Raw genomic sequence first — 19,686 nt, forward strand, 5'->3', positions numbered from 1 at the left:
TGTAAAAATACACCCGTTAGCGTAATAAACCTGTCCGATAAATGGCGGTGACAAAAGGGCACGAGGTTTGCTGCAGAAGCCTTCTTGTAAAAGCTCGAAAGACACACGATGGTCACGATGCGACGTGCTTTCGGAGCATTTCGCAATGCAAACACGTTATTTCGGGAAAGGATAAGAATCTTCGAGGGGTTTGGAAAAGGGTCAAGCGTGATTTCCGAAAAAGGGCCTACAACCGTCTTCCAAGAAATCGACGTTCCTCGCTCCGCGTTTTACGACACTCGATAACACAAGGTGTAACACTTACATTCATATTGCTACCCCACGGCAATCACTTTCTCGTGTCGTGACCAAGTAATTCGCATCAAGTCGCATTGCGTCACGACTCGACGAAGATTAAATCGAGGCTCCTATGAATTTCAAGCCGAGCCAGTTCATTTCCATGATAACTCCACACCTTTCACACCGTGTCACGATTCAGCGCTTGGCCTTTTCTTCTTAATTCATACAGTTTTGAACGCCCATTCTTGTATTGAATTCACTATTTTCCAGTCATACCAGCTGAAGTCCCGGGACAACGATCTTCGTTATCTTTTTCACCTGGATCCTCCATGTGGAATGATAACATTCCTCATATGCATGTTTGCCGTCCTCTTAATCGCTTCGGCAATGATCGTGAGTACTGATTTTCAAATCTGAATAAATGGTATTCAAACAAATCGAAACGTCGCGTCGATGCGAATCCAAAAATAATTTCGAAAGAATATGGTGTTTACTACTTTGTTAAAAGTTTCTCGATTTTTTTATTTTTCCTTTCGCCTGCTAACGTTGAGTTACAGCTTACGGTCACCCAGTATGCTAATTACTCACGTTTGAAGTGAAACTTTTCGAATGTTTTGGCATCTATTGTGGAGGTACTGGTTCGCCCTAAGTAACGACGCAACTTTATAATTATCAGATAACAGTTACTTTGAATTGAAGTTTACGGCGGAGAAAAGCCTCTTCCCTTCCCATTCCTTTCCCTTTCCGTTTCCTCTCATCCCCCTCTCCTCTCCATCTCTCTTCTCGCCCCCGTCACTCGTTCTCAGTCTATTTCCTCCCACGGATCCGAAGAAAGGGCAGCACGGGCGGAAATAAGTACAGAGACGTTTGGGAATTCGAATTTATTCCATAACGCGCTAATTAGTCATTGTCTACAGAGGTAATAGCTTGATTATACGATAAACTTCACACCGGTCGAAAATCACGAAGTCTGATTAACCGGAGATTTTGGCACGTGCGACTCTCCGTATAACTTCCTGATCTCATGGTTCGGGGCTTTACCGAGAATCTGGAAGTTAGGGAGCGTCGACAATCGCAATGGTTCCTGATACAATAATTGTTTTCAGAGCTTACGTGCGATGCGTAGGAATGAAAATCTTTCCCAAGAGTTACAAGAGGACACTGGTAATGTCAGTAATTTGGTAAAAATAGGGAAAAACACAACGAGAGTAAAAAAAAAACTCGTGTCTTCATGTTTTGAATGTTGAAACTTTTGCAGAAACTGCCTCGAAAAGAGAGTATATTGGATATCAGGCCAGCTTATAACTGCATTCACAAACACGTTAGTTGTACACTCTGTATGAATTTGTGGAAAGACTGTTACATAAGGTGTGAATACGCATTAAAATATTAATAAAATTGATTTCAGTTGAAGCAAACTGACGTGTTTCAAGAAAAGGCCAAGAGAACGGTACGTTTTAGTTTTACGCTTAGGTAGAATGAACCAAAAACTACAATAAGAATTCTAAATAAATTACTATTGACCATAAGCTGTTCCTCGAATGCTTTCAACAGTTGTGGAAAGAGCGTCTCGAGATTGAAATAATGAACAGCAGAATATCCTGCATCAACAAACTTCTGAGACCAGAGGTAAGCCGTTGTTATAAGGGGAGTAATTCCCTTCATTTTTTGTTGCTTGTAGAAAACCGTCTTACCCATTGTTATAGTTAATTGAAGACCTTTTCAGTAGAACATATAAGTCAATCGGCTCAGACGTACGTTTTTCTTGCACAGGCGCCGCAGTCTCAATGGCGAAAATCAAGATCGCCAAAAGTTTTTTACCGCGATGGAAACGCAATAAAAGCATAAAGAATGTCTGAACTGAGAAAGTGACATTCTGTGAGCATTATAGGTAATATTCCAAGTATTCTGGTACATTGATATTACACGACGAAGATTAAAATTTTTCACCCAATTAATATGATAAAGTATTTGAAAATTCGTGGAATTATTTTATAAGGGTGGTGTAACGCTTGTACAATGTACGTGTATATAAATAATTTGTTGAGCATTATATACACATGAAAAAACTACGCGCACTTTGCAAATTTTATTGATTCATAATGTGTCGCGAATGTGTCGCACCATTTCCGATCCATTTTTAAATCGTAGGTACATAAATATAACTAGGTTGAAGCTAGTAACGTTATTGTAATAAAACATTGGAGAAAAAAATCACCATTTTTTTTTATTTTACAACGATTGTTTAAAGAACTAAGATTTCGAAATATGTGTGTTTGATTTTATTACGGTTTACTGAATTTCAGACAATTCCAAAATCGCGAAATAACAGCTTTTCTTCAGCATGAATCGTTACGATAACGTTACAAACTTCATTACGATACATACTATGTACACACGTATATGTACATACTATATATATGTATTTTTCTGCTATTTTTTAACTATTGACCCATTTCAACAGGTTTTCATAGCTGCATTAGTACTGACTAACTGTCTAATGCACCATGCCTGCCTATCCATCCTACTTTAACCGTTGCCGCGTTTCACTAATTAGGAAGCAGGATGGCTCTGCTTCCGCGATTCCCGGAGTCAATCAACCGTCGAACATCAATAAAAAATGCGATATCAGTCAAGCCGTAAAACCCGCAACATGCACTTCAGAGACACTCGATCGTCCCACTGAAAACCTCTCGATTGTCTACGGCGGACAAAAAATTAAAGTTCTATGAACATGAGTAGGAATTCTGGTTACAGTATTTTTTGTTATCAGAAAATTATAAATTCATGTGATCGACGAAAGGAGAAAAAAGAAAAGGTAAACGTGCAGGCTTAAGTTTATACATACAATCTTTGTGTAAGTAACGGCTGGAGATACTTATCCGAGCGATTATCGAGCCCGTGTTTTTTTCCCTCTACCCTTGTAATGCCGTAGCGAGTAAGTATAATAAAATGGAACAGAAATTGCTGGCGACTGCTTCGCGATGCCTGATAACCTTTCGCATTATTGGAATGTGAAGCTGAAATGGGCTCGCCTTTGGTTAGTGTGAAACGCAGCGATTCTTTTACCTCAAGAACCAACGATACCGGCTTCTTTTTTCAACAAACGTACACACAAACGAATAATTTTGGTGGGCTAAATTCTTGAAAATGAGAACATATTAATCATATATTTGATATAAAAATTATCTATATTCATAGATCAAAAGAATTTGGCGTGTAATTTTGGCTCCGACCATTATACGTTCACGATATGGAGGAAACCATTGTTTTTTTTTTTACGAAATTCGGTAAGAACATCCCCATTTAGCACAGAATTAAAATGGCCGTCCCTAGGTTAAACGCAATTGCAGTTTTATTTCGGTTCTATAACATAGGAGTTATAAGTGGTCTTTTCTGAACTGCACGCATGCGCTGTCTTAAACAAATCTGATATTACGCGACCCTAACCCCAATTTCGTGCTTCGTGAAAAGAACTCATAGCATACTCTTGCCGTATATCTTTATTATTAAAAGGATTGCACAAGAGGAGTTCGGCTCATTTTCTAACCGGTAAATTTCCACGTGGGCATTCCTTTAGTCAGCTATCTAATTCTAGTTACTACTACTTTAGCTGTAGGAGCATTTCTTTAATATCGTCAGACTTGCCGAAATGGAGATGACGATGATGGCGAGCAGACGCTCGTCGCTTCTGCATGCCAACTGCAAAGTCGAACGAACCGATTTGCGGGATCAAATCTTAGATCACTCGTGGGATCAAAGTAAACAGGTTACCGCGTCGCACAGAGTTCACCTTTCCTCGTGTATTAGTCACGACTGTTGGTCGCGCTTTCTTGACGGCATGGCGGCAGCAAAGACGGGAGATGGGTAGGTGCAGGATAGGTATACGTATTACAACTCTCCCGATTGGCTTCACTGGATCATGGAAATTCTTGCCTAAGCTTCGGCTTACGACCTGCTCACTTCAACTGGCTTTCCAAAATTAATTTTACGATCGACGGAAGGGGCGAGGAGCGAGGGCGAAATCCTGCTGACGGGTCACAAGCCAACGAGCGAGCTTCGGTCCCAAGATCGAAGGAATTTACTTTAATTCGAACGGAACTTCTACAGATCTCCTTCTTTTTCTCTTCCCTGTCCCCCCGTTTTTATACTTCTCTGCTTGCTTTTTTTCAGCAAAGTTCGGTAAGCTACGAGCCGAGTCGAGACCGGGGGATAAAATTGATTTGGCGATTGTTTTACTTCGGGATGTTAAAACAATCCGTATTATACGAGGCTCGAGGTGAAAAATAATGGAGGTAATAAATTTACGAAATCTTACCAGCCGCTTTCCGCCCTCTTGTGAACTATAAAATTTCAGCACTTACCTTTAGTGGATCAATAAAAATGCAAGGGCACGTATATCCTTCCACATTTAATCCATTTATGTATACCCACATACCTATAGGTATATACTCTACGTACAACCCGCATTCAAGCAAAATCCTAAAATCTTTCCCCGTTTAGGCGTTTGATCAACCGGAAGAAAAACATACGTCTCTCACTTTTATCGGTGAATCGTTGGTAGGTATATAAGAATAAATTTTCAACATCGTAGAGTACGGAGAGAGGAGGATGAGGATAGGGACGGAATAGATTATACATTATTTTGTGTACGTGTATCACAATGTCTCAAAATGGATGTGTGCCCTGAGCAACGACAGGCTTGTAACGATGTATCATAATGCTTACAACGAGTGATGGTATTTTAAAGAGGGAGTCTTAATCGTGACAACTACACCTACTTTTACGGGTACCGATGCCCCAAACCTCTTTCTCCGAAGTAGAAAGCCATGGCAGTGGGTCCTCCTCCGTTATCGCGATTTAACGCAGCATTAATAATTGAGAATTGGCCAATTCACGACAGGAGAACCTCGCGAAGAAATATCGGAAAAACCTTCAGACGCCAAATTCTCCCTCGGCTTTCCCTCTTTCTCCTCGGCCCTCGACGTCTTTTTCTGACTCTCTTTCTCACCCCATATATAGGTATATCGTAGTGTACAGTCCCGACTTCGTAGCTCAGCTCTCTTGTTCTCTTTGGCCTCGGCCCGTTCCTGTCCTTGGCAGATCTTTGCCTCGGGTAAGAAACTACCCTGCATCTCGGCCCGAGTCACCGAGCTGTATTTGGTTATTTTCTTCCAGTCTTTGTTCCCACGGGTTTAATAAAACTGTTCGCTAACGCTCTTCATGCCGAAGAGAAATCCGTACTTTGCCTTTGTCGGAAACTTTATCACGTATACAGTACATCGTTATACCTACGTCTCACATACACATTACTCAACATGCCTGCACTTGAAACACACTTTTCCTTACCGTATTCCTGTGTGTTCACGGGTATGCATGGGGATTGGGAAAAGCGGTGGTAAGATTCCGTCAAATAGAGCTAAGCGGTGTGTTTTCATCTCGTGTAAGACGAGAAGAACTCGCATGTGGATGGCAGTATGAACGGGACGCTGGAGTTACAACGTTGCTCTTGACAAAGCACACAAAAGGGTTAGAGTAGGACAAGTGAGTGATTGAGTCAGGAGAAGAGCTCGGGGCTTCGCTACCCAATTGGATTGAACTTGACAGCCGGAAGGAGTTTTGCTAACCTCTGCCTCGATATTACCTTATTCCGCTCTCTATCTCTGTCTTTTTAAAAGGGGGCGAGAAGAACATTTCCTCTGCGTGTCTAAATGAATCTCGCTCTTGAAGCTCGTAAATTGTCAACTCTACATGTACAAGCATGTCTATATACCTTTATATCGATTCGAACCCTCTTAATTCATCCGTGAATGGTAATATATTACCTCACTTCACAATACATTATTATGTCTTTCAGCCTTCTCAGATTTTTTACTACCTTTTCTGAGCGCTCATTCACAGCTTTCGGGAAAGAATTCCAACTTTTTATTTTCCAGTTATACTTGTTATGCGTTATTCATGACCAATTAGGTCTTCCGCGTCTTTTCTTCGACCTTTCTATTCAATATGCATTATAGTAAACGGTGCTCGAATTCGATTGTAAACCACTACTTCACTTTGACCTTTGGAATATCGAAGGAAGAAATATTCAGCTTGTTCTATTACAATGGTAACGCACCTACTACTTACATCGATCTCAAATAGAGTGTGCATGAACTGGTGTTTAAAAAAAGGATCAATTTTTTTTTGGACCACCCAGTTGGAATTATATTCGTATATACAGGATTGTTTTTTTTTCCCAGTATATCATACATTCATACGTACAACGGCATATAAAATGACGTGAAAATTCACATATTATTATATAAGAGCAGTACTATCATAACTCGTTCCCTCAATACCGTCGCCATTCCTAATAGTATACGTATAATGCCAGCAATACGACGATGGCATTGAAAATTTCGCCCATGTATATATACGTGTACATACCATTAGCATCAGATATTACGTATAATAGGTGTCTGTGGGTGCGTGTGTGTGTATTGTTTGTCGTGGAATGGACTGAAAGCCAACTTTACGCCGGTTTGAAACTGGTTATAAATTCTTTCAGGCCATAAATTTGAATGCAAAACTGTTGCTGCGGATCCTGGACGCGGCAAGGCGTGTAGGGAAAAAGAGACTAAGGGTGAAAAACGGAACAGCAAAATGAACGAAACTTTAAATACGTAAGCGGTGTAAACATTTTTTTCGTAGTTTCCTCGTGCAGTTGAGGTTAAAAACGAGCCCTCGGGGCATATCGGCGTCGAGCGTTATTAGAACGGAAGCAATAAAGTGCGGTGCTCGTTCGATCGGGTACGGCAACGCGTCCGCCATTTGCGAACGACGGACGGACGGATGGGCGAAAGACGTTGACAAAGAAGACTTTGTCGTGGCAACAACAACCCCTAAACGCGTGCGCGCGTCACGTGTCTCGCGGACTAGACGGTCTTCGACGCCATTGACTGTGCCTCCCTTTCTCAACCTCTTTCTCTTTTTTCGCTACCCTCTCGTGTATTCCCGAGAGAAACTAGGACCGTTTCAGGAAGTAAAGCAACATCGCGTTTCTCGCGGTTAGACCGCGTATTCACCTCGTCATTTCGCGCGACCTAAAATCTTGGGCCCTCGGCGACGCGAGCGCTGCGGGCGGGCAATCTTAGAGTCGCACCGACTTTAGCTGCACGGAAAACGTTCGGATATTATCGATTCCCGCGTCGGGAGAACTTCGGGTCCTTTCGCCAGTTTTCGCGGCGCGGCGCCCGAAGGTCGACAAGGCCGCTCTTTCGCTACGTATCATGTGTGTATGTACTTACGCCCTGGAGGGATCCGTTCTTCGCTAATAAATTGACCATAGTCTCTTACCAAACATTTTTCAGTTCCTCGCTTCGTCCACTTTGGCACGACCAATCCTCTTCCTCCCCGCAAGGGTGCTGCTGCAACGGCCTCGGATCGACACGCGTACAAACCCCACGTAGAGCCTCCAGCCCGGCATGCAAGAACGGCCGGTGCTTGCGTGGCTTAAACTACCCTCATCGTCAGTAGTTATAGAAATGGCGCATAACCCGGCTTAAGTAATTTCGGGTATATGGTCGTCAGCCGGAGCTCGGCCACGCTGCCACCCACACCTATGATTTCCTACGTACGTGTGTATTCGGATGCTTATGGGCGTATGATACCGCAGAACGCCGAGTTACATAAGGGTGTACGCATGTTCTGAACCGTCTACGGTCTTTCTTTCTCTTTATCTGGCTCGCCGGATCGTCCGTGTCATCGATTTTACCACCCTGACCTACATGGGTATGATTTCGTATAACGCAATCATCGCAATTATGATCAATTCGAAATGCTATCGTGCTGTATCAGAATTTTTATTATCTAGTATGGAAATTGTTGAACCCGAGAGGCCATTCACCGAAGGAAGTCGTAAATTTAACAGTCGGAAGTGAAATTGTAAATCAAAGAAACCTCAGTGACTGAAATATTCTTTGAAATTACGAGGGATGAATCTAGATAACTAAAATCATTGGGCAACATTGCGAATCACTTTAAATAACGCGATGCCGTTGAAGAGATCGTGTGGAAGGCGTCGGAAATCACGGAAATCGTTGTGAGGCTGACGATAAACGACAAATGATTTGAATTTATTCATGTTCTATTGATATCTATTCCTTTATTGATTTCCAAACCAAATGATTTACATTAATGTCCAACGATTTCAAAGCATTGTAAGGGATTTCCTGTAATTCTCTCCGATCCGGAAATCATTGAAAATCGCCCAGAGCGCTCGGAAATTGTTGGAAATTAGAGGGGCATAGGAAACCGCATGGTATATTGAAAATCGATGAAAATCACACAATAAGATAAAAGTCACTAGTAATCACTCGAATTAAAATCGTTCATACAATATTCAAGTGAATGGCCCTCGGTTGAAACCTGTCGACAGACACAACCCAATCAACACGTCTGAGCGTCATGAATTTTTCTCATGGTCAGTGCTCACGTACCGTATCCGTACAACTATTTAAAATCATGTCATAAGTGCAGATAATCCAACGTAATTTCATTGCAATTTTAAGAAGCATCGAGTAGCTTGTTAAGCTTGTATATCGAACAGCTCGCTAGAATGGACTAATTTATAAATCTTTTCATTTCACGCATTCGTTGCGACCGAGATTTCTATATTATCCGAATAAGCAAAAGCATAATATTCCAAGTTACAAAGTAGTTCACTCGTGGTAAGACGACAGCGACGGGTCGAATTCTTCTGCGAGCAATGGTGAAATGCGTTCCGATATCATCTCCACTCCTTGTGCTCGAAGTGACAAATATCTTTCAGAAAATATCAAATAGCTTTGAACCTGGACAATGTCGTGCTGCCTGCTAGGATCTACTGAACCAGTGATTCGTGAACATTTGTTAGACATGACAATACTTGTGAAATAATGCGCCGATATTGAGCCCGTCGTAGAAACGATTTTCACGTGTACAGAAAATATTATGCACGATTTGTAGGGCTGAGAGTTCCAGAGTAACGATAGACATTGATGGAAACATTTTGCTTGTAAGGAAAATATATAAGCCCAAGTTCGTGTTTACTAGACAGAAAATTACACCAGATTAGCTAAATCGCTTACAAATGTATTATTTAAGTTTCATTAATTTTTTTTTTTCTTCCATGTTAGGTTCTTATTTCTATCAATTAGTATAATAGATTCTGACGGGAACAAATTCCAACTATGAATACGCTGCACATTTAATTTAATCGATTACATTTAATTTAATCTGATCCTGAGCTAATAAAAAAAATTTCTTTTCGTATAATGTGATCGTTAAATATGCATTCGATTCTGTCGGTTGCAGTTAATAATTTATAACGTAGACAGGGTGATGATTGATCGTAATGTCAGATTGATTGGCCTTGATAAACGGCAATGAATAAAATATGGATAATCTCAGAAACTAACGGTGTTATGTGGTATAGCGAAAAGCTTTGTATTCGTATATTCTCTTGTTATAGCCGCGATAAAACCGTAATTCGCGTAAATACTTCATCAACAGTCACCGGCAATATTCACAATCCGATCCAACTGGTACGATAAAAGAGCATTCTACCTTCAACAATGAGAAATCAGAGATGATTCGCCACCAGTCGATGAGAATTCTTGAAAAATTGAAACTAGACAGATTTATAGTACGGATACTTCAACCGGTTTATTCAATTTTTAGAGCTGTTGTTTCAAATAACTTTACTTTACGACTTGGATCCTGTTTCCCCGTAAAAATTTTTGCGATATTTCACGAAATTTTATTCCTCAAATCTCGTTCTGCGAAAAAATGGTACAACTTTTGGAATCAGAGGTTGATTTAGAAAAGCCGTAAAAGCTTTTTTAATTTTTTTCAAATCACAATATCGCAAATAAATGTGGGTTTTCAAGAAGTCGATTTTAAATTAGCAGCGATGGCAGAATAACGTGCGTTTCAGCTCACTGATCGCATTGAATTCAATCGAACCGAGTAATGTTTGACATTCCGTAAAGAGAAATTTTCAATATGTAAAAATCCAGCTGGCATGTGAAGTTAGGTGATATAAAGACCTAAAATTCAATTCAAAATCTAGCAAATCTGCACGTTGTCATAGCGGAAACAATTGACGAAAAATGAAAGAGATTTCACGTCTTCTCCACCGTGTTATATTACATATAAGTATTCGAACCTCGGCATAGAGTACGCACTTTCGCAAGTGCACCGCGTTAATTAAATTACCCACGTGCCGGCTATATAAAACGCGTTAATAAAAAATATATTCACACTCACGGTCGTGTTTGATGCTCGTAACAAGATTAATAATTAGAAAAACTTCATTACGCGCAATGGGGTAAAGCGCCCCCGATTAGCGTGTTCGTATGTTTTTAACGCTCAACAAACAACACCCTTACACTTGCAATTAGCCACTCGTATTATTATATGCCTTCTGTAATCTCCTTCCCGACTCTCTTAGTTAAAACTTGAGCACAGTATTTTCAAGCAAGGTAGATATAATGACCGCGAAAGCTACGAGTTACGTGCAGCTGCCAAAAATTAGAAATATTTATAGCAAAATCTGACTCGCCTCTGTTGTGAAGTGTCCACTAACATCCACACATAGAACTTCCAGGACTAGTAGCCTCCAGAATGTAACTCTGTATAATCTTTTTTGTTGACCGTAGTGAAAAAAAACTTGTTCTATTTGAACCGATTTTTTATACATAACAATAAGATTCATATTTTAACAACAGTGTTTTAATTGTGTGTAAGCGCATCGATGTATATAAGATATGGTTTTGAAGAGAATCGATTTCATTTAGCTCGCAGCAGGTTTTTAGAACCGATAGCATATTATTTTTTCGAAGCTCCCTCAAGTTATGAAGAGAAAATAATTGCGTGGGATAGCTGAAAAATGTTAAGCGTAATAACGACTCTAATTACTTCGGAACAAGCTTAGAATGTCTGAATTCATTAAAGCATTTCAAATTTTACGAAATTAATAGGAAATTAAAGTACAGACAAGAGCAAATAAATTCATAAGGAAATAAATCATCGAACAATATTGTAATCGTATGAATGTCCAGGACAGAAGAATAATTTCAGGACGTTTCCAAGGAGTCATGATTCAGAGGATATTTTCAGGACTTCAAGGATTTCCAGGACTACTGGACACCCTGTAATTTCGTACGTTAAAAATGTATCAGACTCCCTGATTTTTCACCGAAATTTGTAAGGCCCAAAATAGCGCTTCATCGGCACATCATGAATACATCAACTGCTTAGAAACGGCACCATTCCCATCCTGGGCAGTGATGTGTTCTCCGTCAAGTTTGTGTATACCGCCAGTTTGTCACGATGCGGGGGAGGAACGTGCGAGGCTTGGTGTACATGCCCAGCCGTGCGTCAATCACTACGGTCTCTCAATCATTCTAGCCAATTGATCGCGAGAGAAATAGACGAGAAAAAAATGCAAGACCGAGGGGGGCGAACCGGAATTTCAAGTGTTATGGCTTAACAAGACACTCCCTCGAACGGAAGGGGCGAAATTTCAGGCTGGGCCAATGCGAGCGAAAAATTGGTAATCGATTGATATGTTGGCTCTGCAATGAGGATCGAAATCCAGATATTCAATTCAATACGCTCGAGTGTGTTCGAATGGCGAATCGGGCACGAGATCCTCGTCATTGCATGTCTATTGGCTTGGCTCTCACTTCAAACCAAAACTTGGAGCGGTGAGGACTTAAAAGTACAAGAGAGCGGTGACGATAAAATACACTCTGCCACTGATTCCAGGGGATTGTTCAACTGCGAATAAAAATATACGCAGTAGGACTTGACTAGCGGGTTTTCCGGGCACTGGAAATCTGGCCAAGACAATCAATTCTTAAGCTCCACATTTTGCTGTAGCATTTAGTGACCTGGATGATGTCTGTAAGAATTCACTTTGATATAGTCGTCAGTGTCACGCGAGAGAAGAGCTTTACATAAACGATCGGAACGGAGAGTTTAGATGACACTTTAATTTATTACGTTCGAGATTGAGAATATTTTATACAAATACATGGGGCTAGGTATAGTATTCAATTTGAAATGTTGTTGCACCCGTGAAAAACTTGTGATCAAAGTTCGAAAATCTGTGAAACCAAACGTATGTTTAGTGTGACTCGATAAATGAACGATATGTTACACTTTCTGGAAAAGAATTGGGTAAATAGGAGTACAACACAAATAACTGAATGATCGTTTGTTTACACAGGCTGAGTGAGCTTGCACGACACAACGGCATAAAGCGTAGACACAAGTATGCGCGAAAGACTACACTTCGTATGAAAAGTATAACTTTCTCATTAATACCACACTAGTACTTCCAACCATAGGACGAATTATTCACCCACGACCAGATTTGACCCCAGATAAGAGATGTGTGTATCGAAATCAAGTCGATTGGGTGACATCGATTTTCCAGACGTTGAACTGTCCAACAAAGTGATGAGATTTTGATTCGTGTAGGTGAACGAGAGAGGAAGTGTATAAAAGAATATGATGATTAGTCTAGTGTTTTTTTTTTAATTAAATATGACCATATAGAAAATCCATTTATATATACCAACATGTGACTTTAATAATTTACCCTCGCTAACTATACATTTTTTGGAACATTTACAGTCTTTACTTATAAATTGTATATTTGGCATTGCCGTATAGAAATTACCCGTCAATATTGTGCCATAAGACCACTGAAACAATGACATTGTCTTGCCTTTCTCTACGTCTCACTAAAGACTGCGAGAGCTTAGCCCACAGCATCTCTGATCACCCTCGGTACAACGAAGTATAAGAAACTTCTGTACCGCACAAGAAAATTGAGCCTCGCCGAAGGCCGTGTAACGCAACGTCTCGAGTACCACTTTGATAAAGTTCACTACTGCCCGTCCGGCACGTGAAAACCGATGGCCAAAATAACGAATGAATAATGTCCTTTGGCATTGATTAGTCGTATAAGTCATCCTGGTGCCGTCTGCGTAACTCCAAGTATCTGTGTCGGGCATCGCAGTAATGAAGAAGCGGTACCTAGACGTCGGTGCCTGTGCCTTCCTGGTATCCTTCGTCGGGCGAGCTCCGTGTTGAACCGAGGACCCGCTTCAGGGCGGAAACGGGTGGCAAAACCGGGACGCCCTTCTGCCAAACGCGGATCTGCTTAGCGCCCGGAGGAACGGACGAGGCGACTTGCGCCGCGTCCACGGAAGCCGTCATCGCCGATTGCATGTCCTTGACGACGTACCCGCCGACGGGAATCTCCTCTTTCGACTCCCATATGCAGTTCGAGTATAGGAGCTTGTTGTTCTTTACTTCTATGCTGTAGCCGCCGGGCGTGAAGGGTTTAGTCTCGTCGGCCGAACCGCGCCGCGTGTCCCGAATAAGGTCGGGGTTCTCGACGAGCATCAGCGACGTCGTCGACGAGTAGCACGGCCCGGGACCGGAAGCCGCATGGCTCTCGGTGTAGCGGGCGAAGGTGTAATCGTCCTCGGAGAAGGCGTACGGCTTCTGGACGTAGTTCAGGTTCAGGGATGCCGGCGGCTTCGCCTCGGCGAACGTGGCGAACGAGGTCGCCTCGTCATTGTCGGTTTTTCTCCGTGACGACGAGCCGCCGCCTTCGACGACGCCGTTGCCTGCTGCAACGCCGTCCTGCGCGCCCCCGGAGGACTTGATTTCCTTCAGAGGCATTCTCCTCAGACGGATAAACAACACGAGGATGATTAACAGGATGAAAAGAATTAACACAACGAGGGCCGCGGAGATTCCGGCTATTTGACCCGAGCCCAGGGTCGACATTCCCGCCGTTCTCAGCGACACGTGAAGGGTAAAATTGGCCTCCACGCTGCCGGCCCGGTTCTCGGCGACGCAGTAAAACTCGCTCGAGTCCGACTCTTGGGCGTTTGTCAGGACGAGGGTGCTCTTCTTCCGCGATTGGCCCTCCTCGAATATCAGGATTTTCTGGAAACTGCTGAACGCCGAATGGTTCGCGAGCATCCTGCCGTTCCAGTACCACTTTATTTGAGCCGGTGGTACGGCGCTCACCCGGCAAACTATGCTCGCGTTTTCCCCGATCGTCGCCTCGGCATAACGAGTCACGACTAGGAGAACTGGACGGCAGGCGAAATCGTCGACTGATAGTTCTGAGAACATTTTGTCAAGAAGTTGATCGGGACCCCCGCGACATGCCGGGGCGACGAGCGTTGGGATGTTCCGTTTTAGGAGCCAGATTTTTATGTCCCTCAAGTGGCAGTCGCACTTCCACGGGTTCTCGTGCAGAGCGATACTGGTCAGCTTCTCGAGCGACTCGAACATGCTCGGGTGAAGGTTGACCAATTTGTTGTTGTTCAGTTTCAGGCTTTCCAGCAGTCCCAGGCCCTCGAAGGCCTTCGAATCAACCTCGTTTATCTTGCAGTTTGATATGTCGAGCTTGACGAGGTTTGGGGTGTACTTCAAAGCGTTCGCCGGTACTTTTTGTATCGGATTGTGGGACAGTATTAAATCCCGCAGAAATTGCGTGTCGGCGAAACTCGTGTTTGGTATTGACGTGAGCAAGTTGTTGCTCAAGTCCAACTCGACAAGATTAGTCAAGCCGGCCAAAGCTTCGCTGTCGATTCGGTCAATGTGACAGCCGCGCAAGTATAGCCGCTGCAGATTCGTAAGTCCTAATCGTTTGAAAATGTACTTTGGTAGGACCTTAATTTTATTTCCACTCATGTCCAACACTTGAGTCTCCGAATCGATCCACCCGGGAATGGTAGTTAGGGAGCGATCCGTGCATTCTACCGTCTGCTTCCCGTTCTTCCATTTGCAAGAACAATCGTCCGAACACTTTTCCCCCAGTGATCCAACGACGAACATTGCTGTGGCGTAGTAAATTATCTGTAGAAAGTTCATGATGACTGTCGTTATTTTATCGCGCAGTTACACCGCGACGATAATTTCATACCGTTAACCCAGCCGGGGCATCTCTTTTACAACCACACGACCAAACCCAGCGCCCAATATTCTTTTCGCGATAGTCATTTTCACTCAACTTATATTAAATCCCTTCCGACTCCCGCGGTACGAGTCGAATCACCGACAGTCACATTTTACAAGGACAATACAGAATTCCTTCCATTATTATTGAGTAGCCGTGATTCCGGCGAGCACTTTACCCCCGAATAACACACTCGAGAAGAACCAAGTGTCGTCGCACGTATCGTCGTATATGTAGTACAACTCTTCGCGAATTGTCTCGCTCCCAAGGGTCCGCCGTCCGCCTACGTCTCTGTATCTGATATATTTATACCGTGTGCCCCGTCCAACTTTTTCACCCTGCACCAAAACTGAATTCACTCACGGTGCGAAGAGCGATCGAACCTCATACGCACCAACGCCTCGTGTGATTCTGTCTCCTAGGTAATAAAACGTCCCGCGCACTGTCGTTATCATCTACACTGTGAAAGAAAATCATCACAACAAGCGTCGTAACGTCGATGGAGATTTATCTCCCACAGTGACTACACAAATTACTCGTCTAAATCATAAACGACAAGTGTTTCCTTCGCACTCTCACTAGATACTTGTCTCGATCTGACACAACTCACTGGTCGCGATAAGATTCTTTTTTTTAAATACAAACAACGCGCTGCCCAAGCGTTCGTTCCCTGACGCGAAGTAGGGCGCACCCTTCTCGCAGCTATACCAGCCGATTTCCCCTGTACTCGCGAACACTGCGCGCTCCCTACAGAAATCACCCCCGCCACTGGGCAACCAACCCCTGCCTGACGGTGTCGCGGGTCTGGCCACCCCTACGGGGGAGAGGCGCGCGCACCTTCCCAACGTATCGAATGCTACGTCACATTAAAATATACGGTTATTTCACAAAGTGGTTAAATGCACTGCTATATAGTTGATACAGGTTTATGTACCCCATGTGCCTGCGGGGCGCATGGACGAGATCCACGCTCAGGTATTATGCCAGGCTGATTACTGCACGAGCGCTCGTATGTGTGGTTGACTTGAGATTCGGTGTGTACAGCTGTTAATTCTTCGGGATACATGCATGCCTGTATACAATACCTGGATTTGTTTCTCCGGCGATGCCAAGGCAACCCGAGCCTTGATGGGTTTATCTGTCAGCTAGCTCGTGGCATAGCAGCGTTCGAACGACGGGAAGGGCAAGGAGAGAAACGACGGGTTTGTAAAGCGGAGGGGGGACGGTGCATTTATGAAGAAATCTACGTTGAAAGGCCTTTTAGACCTAATTCAGTGCCTGAATCAATAACCTTTGATTCCACCGCTTCCGGTTGATGGCACCACTCAAATGCGGGGAACGGTTGATGCGGCGACTGAGAGAGAGTCGAACTGATTTTCGAGATACTCCAACGTGGAACCTCGACCGTTTCGCGGATTTCGCAGAATATCTTCTGATTTCCTTGAATTAGGCAAATTTTTCACCCACACCGCTCTGCGGTCTTTTACAGACCGACAATAAGCCCGTTCCCCTGCAGCCGAGGAGGACATCTTTCCCCTTTCCAACTATATAAAAAAAATTCTTTTGAATATTAAAAAATCCGATCACCATCGATATATACTACTATGAGCGGATGGCGATTACACGTAATTATTATTAATTGCTACTTCTGCTTTTCTTTATTGTCGAATTAACTCTCTTTTCACTGATTGTGAGTAAAAAATTCATTTATTGAAGTTCCTAGAAAATTCTGATAAAATAGGTATCGTTAAACAAGGTTTAGGGCCATTATATTTTGGAATCCTGTTCGGGTCCACCCTGGATGTAAACGAACCATAAATTCTTTTGATAATAAAACGTATTTAAATAACAATGTTTCGTCTCGCAAGTATAAGTGAAGTGAAATCGTTAGAGTTTCGAAAATATGACAGTTAAGGCTGCAGTCGATATTTCAATTTAATAAAACACCGCGAGTCTTAATGCAAAGGAAGTCACAGTTTAAGGACAACGCTTGTAAGGTGGCAATGGGTGATTGGACACCGAAATCGACTTCAGCGGGTTGAAGTACTACAGTCGAAATCACAAGAAAATGTGGCACAAATGACTATTTATCGTTACTACAGTAGCGTATGCCTCATTTTTGATTGCATTCAATTTATTGTTGCACCGGCATCAAATTACCGCGATACTAACAAAAAAAATATATTATGAGTGACCGCATAATCCAAAAGAATATACATACTGGATCATCTGGTTACGGCTACAAAACTTATCTACATTTTATATCTATAACTATATTGTTCAGTTATAGTAGAAAACGAAAATAGCTAAAGACTGTGTAGTGATCACAAATCAGATCTCCGCAAAGGTTTTCGAAAAACAGTTTATATGTATATAAAAATGTAAATGTTTGTTACTGAACTGGGTGGATTATTGTACACACGTATGCACACGCGATTAAATTGACCGCATTTTGCGTCGATTTGATGAATTATTGAACACGTTTCTCCCATTGTCACGTGCATATCGCCATGTGTACTTCAATAATAAATGGTGAAACTATATCCCCTAGATGTGTGTCAGAACCTTCAAGACCGCATATACACATAAAATCAACTCTTCAATGCGCCTGGCTGTATTATTTTTCCTCGAGGCATTTGTTTGTCTGCAAACTACCCAGCTCAAAGCCTTGATTATTATACCTCAATAGATCTATACTTCGATAAGGATAGGTATACATATAAAATCGGAAACGTGACACAAACACGCTATTTCCGTGCTTTAATTTTCACAAACAACAATCAACTCGGGGCTCAAGGGCTTTCCCCACAACGGCCCTCAATGTGCCCGCATAAAACGTAATGCAAGCCTACATGTGTGTAAATACATGCACACATACCTGCAGACGCGGAGGAAAAATTATATACTATCGTCTATTGTCGTACTTTCATTAAATTCCACCCTTAATCATAACAAGACGTCGCGGGTGCCGCTTACTGCTCTCTCATCGTTCTACTCATTTCTCTTTCTCTCTCTCTCCTCGCGTATGCCATATATATATATATATATATATATATATATATATGTATATATATGTATATATACATATACACCCTGTTTGTGTTTGGCTCTACTTGGCCCTCTACGGTATATATTTTTCCGACGCTACAACACCTGTAATAGCCTGCAGACTCGCAGTTGGTTTGGAAATATTTATGGTAGGTTTTTGGCGCCGCGGCCATCCGAAATCAGGGAGGCCGTATACGTCTGACGACATACCCTCGCCTCGCCTCCTGCGGGTCGTAAAGATTAAAGTGCCAGTTAAGAATGCGTTGAACGCTATTTATATTCCCAGTTCTCTCCGACTTTCTGTCATGAGTATTTCTTCAATCATACCCAAACGCGTACAACATCGAACCCTCGGAACTGTTGTATACCAAAATTGAATTCAATCCTCGTTTCTGCTACGGCCAGACGCGCCGAATCGCGGTGGGGGGACGAAATATTTTTTCCGATAATCTATCGACTATCGCCCGTTATTGTCTGTGAGGGCGAACGGTGTTTGTATTGAAAAATAAGCAGTCCGATCGTATTCGCACCTGTAACACGAGCTTGATGTAAATATCGACTTGCCGATTATCTTTCAGATTTTCCGATGAAATGGCAATTTGCAATGTAATGAATAAATGCGGAAAACGAAAACCCCACGCTCTCGACAACACCGCAGTCTTTCCAATATATTACCTATGAACTATGCGAGTAAATCTTCGTATCTATTAGCTGCGAAGAAGACATTTTATTTTCTACGCGGCTCACGCGATATTTTTCGGCGTGGATTTAACGTCGACGGTTTGTGCTCTGAACATAACCACCCTACGGCGAGCAGGATCCAGTATGCCTATGTTCAGAGCGACGCGTCAAGCCAAATTTTCAACAACATTCGCAATGGAGTTGTTCCGTTCTCTGATTCGCCGATGAAATTGGACAAGATTTCAGACACCGAGTAGTTGCTTTAGGCACTCTTTGGCTTTAGGCAGCTGTGGGTTACACACTTTTCTGCAATTTTTTCGAGTTACTTCGGGCGTGTTCGGAAATTGACTGCAAGTACTGTCAGTACTGAAAATCCAAGTCCATTTTCAGTACTGACAGTACTTTCAGTCAATTTCCGAACACGCCCTTCTTCATAAGTTTCGAATTGCTGGATTCACGTATCTGTGTACAATATTTAAGAGTCCTTTGAAGAGAAAAGAATTAGAAATTTAAAAAAACTCGCTGAAACTATGCCATTTTGCACATATATAACGTTTAAACGTCTGTGCATTCGGTCTGTGAAAAACAATTTGTTTTTCTGTGCAGTCCGAAATGAGACTTTAAACTTGAGATAGCCTTATTCCGAACTTGACATTGTTTTT

At 42.5% G+C, this 19,686-nt stretch overlaps 2 protein-coding genes across 2 annotated transcripts; one reads left to right on the plus strand and one right to left on the minus strand.

Moving 5' to 3' along the window:
• The first annotated feature begins 1,153 nt into the window (after positions 1 to 1,153).
• On the plus strand, positions 1,154 to 2,127 carry LOC124211332 (uncharacterized). Its single transcript, XM_046610297.1, has 6 exons — positions 1,154 to 1,198; positions 1,386 to 1,448; positions 1,538 to 1,600; positions 1,688 to 1,729; positions 1,834 to 1,908; positions 2,053 to 2,127. Exons 2-6 carry the CDS (start codon positions 1,398 to 1,400, stop codon positions 2,125 to 2,127), a joined length of 306 nt encoding a protein of 101 aa, XP_046466253.1. The 5' UTR covers positions 1,154 to 1,198; positions 1,386 to 1,397.
• A 10,735-nt stretch (positions 2,128 to 12,862) lies between these two features.
• On the minus strand, positions 12,863 to 16,078 carry LOC124211781 (leucine-rich repeat, immunoglobulin-like domain and transmembrane domain-containing protein 2). The gene has a single exon (XM_046611195.2). It carries the CDS (start codon positions 15,208 to 15,210, stop codon positions 13,351 to 13,353), a length of 1,860 nt encoding a protein of 619 aa, XP_046467151.1. The 5' UTR covers positions 15,211 to 16,078; the 3' UTR covers positions 12,863 to 13,350.
• Positions 16,079 to 19,686: the final 3,608 nt, after the last annotated feature.

Source organism: Neodiprion pinetum, chromosome 2 (genome assembly GCF_021155775.2).
Source record: "Neodiprion pinetum isolate iyNeoPine1 chromosome 2, iyNeoPine1.2, whole genome shotgun sequence".
NCBI classification, from domain to species: Eukaryota; Metazoa; Arthropoda; class Insecta; order Hymenoptera; family Diprionidae; genus Neodiprion; species Neodiprion pinetum.